At 44.2% G+C, this 4,119-nt stretch overlaps 1 protein-coding gene across 5 annotated transcripts in view; it reads right to left on the bottom strand.

Annotated features, from left to right (window-relative positions):
* Window positions 1-1,016: 1,016 nt before the first annotated feature.
* The window catches only part of gphnb (gephyrin b), an 89,774-nt gene continuing 86,671 nt past the window's right edge, over window positions 1,017-4,119 (bottom strand). For all 5 annotated transcript variants that reach the window (XM_030344479.1, XM_030344483.1, XM_030344481.1 and 2 more), the window contains 3 exons: window positions 3,935-4,038; window positions 3,247-3,343; window positions 1,017-2,588 (listed from right to left, as the gene is read on the bottom strand). In XM_030344479.1, coding sequence (XP_030200339.1) covers window positions 2,455-2,588; window positions 3,247-3,343; window positions 3,935-4,038 — 335 coding nt within the window. In that variant the 3' untranslated portion in view covers window positions 1,017-2,454. The remainder of the gene's footprint in view (window positions 2,589-3,246; window positions 3,344-3,934; window positions 4,039-4,119) is intronic.

Below are 4,119 nucleotides of genomic sequence, written 5' to 3' on the forward strand. Positions count from 1 at the left end.
ACTCCACAGCGCCCCTTGTGGTCAGGAAAATAGGTGCGTGTCGCCGCATGGGCATTCGGTAGCCTATTCCATTGAGGGGCACAATGACTGAAATCTGACTCAAGTAGCCTCTTCTACCCCATCTCAATTTCAATTCCATCAACCTATCCATATCTATTTCACTGTAGCAATCACATGCACACACACCAAGAAGAACAGAATGTTTGATATTACACCCAATCAGATCTCATTTTGGTGATGACATAGCCTACTGATTAGCATATGGGACGAGGACAGGTGTGCAGGATGAAGTGGTCAGTGTGATAAAGGAACAGGAACTGAATAAAGTATAGCTGCTCTACTGTACGCATCACTCATTTTGGTTAACTAGCTTTTCAGGTCTTATTCAGGTCCCCCATAGGTATTTGAAATGAGTTACCTTTACCATGAAAAAATACCTTAAACCATTCCAGAAAGTTCTAATGTTTTGACCAAGCACTTTGTTTGTTTGATTCGCAAGAGGTCACAGATACTCGTCTATAGATCAGGGGGTCCTTTAAGTTCACACAGTGGCTTTAACCGTATGCAAATATAACAAGCTCGAAACAAAACATTCACTGTCACCAACAATGGTTGATCAGAAAAAAAATAAATCAAATTGCCTACAGAATGGCATTGTTGGTTGTATCCTGGTGGATTAAGATGAGCCGATTCTTGTGGTCAGTCGATAGCATCACTTTATTCCGAACCCGTCACCTTGACAGTGAGACACTCCTCTCTGTCTCTGAGGGCCTGTGGACCTTCTATACAGCAGAGGTATATCTTTACCAGATATACCTACCTGTTTGATCTTCTTGTTTTGGTCCAGATTCAAAATCATACCCGATTTTCAATAACCCAACCCAAAAAGAAAAAGAAAAAATGCAACCAAACTTTCTTACAGGTATTTTGATTAACCACATATGAAAAAAAAAGAATCATGTTTTCTTTGTTCACTTTAAATATATTTTATTTAAAAAAGGAAAGCCAACAATAACTTTTTTTTTACATAATGATCAAGGATTTTTATTATCTTTGTCTCTTTCATCAGTTTCATATCATTACAGAAAATGTTATAGTACAGCGTTCTTCAATGTCTCCTCATTGCTTAATAATTTCTTTAGGAGTGCTGGTCACCTATATATCTGTACAATATGGTTCTTCTTATTTGTCTTTTTTCTGTACATTTTTTGTGAAGTTGGTTAAAAAGGCTGTCAGCACTTAAAGAAGCTGTTTCTTATCCCTCATTCTATTCCCCCTATCTTTTTTTGTTCTTCGATAGTAGATCAAATAAAATATTATTTCCCCGTGGTTCTGCTCGCCTGGGAGGGGGGGGAGGGGAGGGGGAGGGGTGCTGGGGGTGCTGGGGATGGGTGGGCGTAGTACTATTATTTTTGTGTGTGCACGTGAGGTGTGTGTGTGTGTGTGTGTGTGTGTGTGTGTGTGTGTGTGTGTGTGTGTGTGTGTGTGAGTGTGTGTGTGTGTGTGTGCGTGTTTACAACCGGTCACCGTGATTATTAGGAGGCTTCAGGTGGTCTGTGCAGGCCAGACTCAAGGGCGGTCACCCCCTCCCTGACTTCCGTGCCCCCCGCCCATCCCCCTGTTTCCTCCATCCCACCCCCGACCCCACCATCATCCCAGCACCACCCTGTCCCCCCACCCCCCTGCCCAGGCATTTGGCACTGCGCACATAAACAAGACTCACAAGATAAACAACAAGCAAAGCTCTTTTTGTGAAGCCATTATGATGCATACTAATGAGAGAAAGAAAGGACTAAAAACCAAAGTGTCAACTCGGACGGGCGCCTCCACACCTCACCCGCCCCCCTTTTTCACTCCCCCCCCCCCCCCCCCCCCCCCCTCCCCCCCACCCCCCCGAGCACCGTGGGAAATCCTCCGCAAAGTTTTTCTTCATTGTCAAAAAACAGATTTTTTTTTAATCCACTAAAGATGAGAAAATAATAGTTTTATCTTTTTTTGTCCTGGCAGGCACCTACAGCTGTCTATTAAAATGCTACTGCTATAGATAAGGTCTAGCGTTGAACACACAAAGCAATTGCAATGAAAGGAACAAAGTCGCCTTAATATAATAATGATAATAAGAATAATGATAATAATAAGAAGAATAATCATAATAATATATTACAGAATAAATCTCTTTTTATAATTAGATTTTTTTTCATTAAAAGTTATACTTCCTTTGTTTGAAATATTATAATCTTTTTTTTTCCTTTAAATTAATTATTCTTTTTCATATGTATCTAGGTTTTTGTGATCAAGATGTTGACTATACCTCAACGTTATCCAAATCAATAAAAACTAGCTGTGCCGTTGCATATTACAGAATAGTCAATGATATGTGGACATGCACCGTGAACCACCCGTTCTGACCCCTTCATATCATGTGAAAGCTCTCTCGGTCCCCCTGCGGTGACATCATAGCCGCCCGATCACCATGACGTCCACCACTTCGCCCTTGTGCAGCTCCACGTATTGCTCCGTTTTGGGAGGTAGCATCAGGAGACCGTTGGCGCTGCGCATGCTCATCAGCCGGCTGCTCACCTGGTTCCCTGCAGAGGAGGGAGGGGGAGGGGGGAGGAGAGGGGAGGAGAGGAGAGGAGAGGAGAGGAGGGGAGGGAGGAGGAGAGGAGAGGAGATGAGATGAGAGGAGAGGAAAGGAGAGGAGGGAGGAGGAGGGAGGAGGAGGAGAGGGGAGGAGAGGAGAGGAGAGGAGAGGAGAGGAGAGGGGAGGGGAGGAGAGGAGAGGAGAGGAGAGGAGAGGAGAGGAGAGGAGAGGAGAGGAGAGGAGAGGAGAGGAGAGGAGAAGGGAGGGGAGGAGAGGAGAGGAGAAGAGAAGAGAAAGGAGGAGAGGAGAGGAGAGAATGGTACAGAAACACAGGGGCGTAAAATATTTGGCTAAATTGCTATTCAAGGAATCCACCTTTAGCTTAACAATTAATAGGTCTTCATCACATGCCACTCAATATCTTAACTTTGCCTCAATTCAAACTGAATGAAAACAGTTGACCAACATTAAATAGTAGCAGAGCACTTAAACAAAGAACAGGGATTCATACAATCTCTGGTGAAACGTGGGTCATCACTAACGCAGTTTGCGATAGTGATGACCCCACCTCTTTCGACAGTTGTCGGAACACAGTGTATGCATGGCAATCTGAGCAGCCGTTTTGTGGGGCTGGGGGCACGGTGGAGGGCCGGGCGTGGTACCTGTGCTCTGAGCCCATGGTAGAGGCTCCTGGTGATGCCAGGTCAGGATGCAGCGGTGGTATTCAGGGCGAGGGTCCAACTTCACATCACAGGACAACTGGGGAGAACACAGAATAATAATGATGATGAGGATGAGGATGAGGATGATGACGGTAAGGATGATGATGACAATGATGATGTTGATGTTGGTCATGGTGATGATCATAATGATGATAACAATAAGAGAACATCCCAGGGACTAGAGGCGCAGAGCTATGGTGGGGCCACCAGTCTTATCATTTGTCATGTGACACATAATCACAACTTATTTTTTAATGTTATGTTTGAATAGCAAGCGGCAAATGGAGATTTACTTTCAGAATATATTCAACAGGGCAATGGACAGTTACTAGTAACTGGCCCATAATTAGCTAGAAAGCTAAATGTCATCTGCAGTGTGAATATATTACGACCAGACTCTCCAGGTCACTCTAAATTATTTTAAGCAAGTACCTTTTTTTCTCCAATACCTTCTGCCGTCTTGGTGTGTAAAACATGGGAAGTTGTTTCTTGACATCAGGAAAGTTAAGTTCACGCGTAGTCAAACATTTTATGTGAGCGCTATTTCACCCAAGGCTCAGAATAAGTGCAGCAATCGTATTATTTTCTGTGACCGAGGTAAGTGTGTTCATGTTGACGTGGGTTTTACCCTGGCTTTGATGATGGTCGGCCTTGGGTCTAATATCCCCTGCATCTTCCTCAGAGCAGGAATGACAAAGAGGTTGCAGGTAACAACAGCAGACACGGGATTACCTAGGCCAAACGGTCAGACGAGAGAGAGACAGAGAGAGAGAGAGAGAGAGAGAGAGAGAGAGAGAGCGAGAGAGAGAGATA

This window comes from Gadus morhua, chromosome 21 (assembly GCF_902167405.1).
Source record: "Gadus morhua chromosome 21, gadMor3.0, whole genome shotgun sequence".
In the NCBI taxonomy this organism is placed as follows: Eukaryota; Metazoa; Chordata; class Actinopteri; order Gadiformes; family Gadidae; genus Gadus; species Gadus morhua.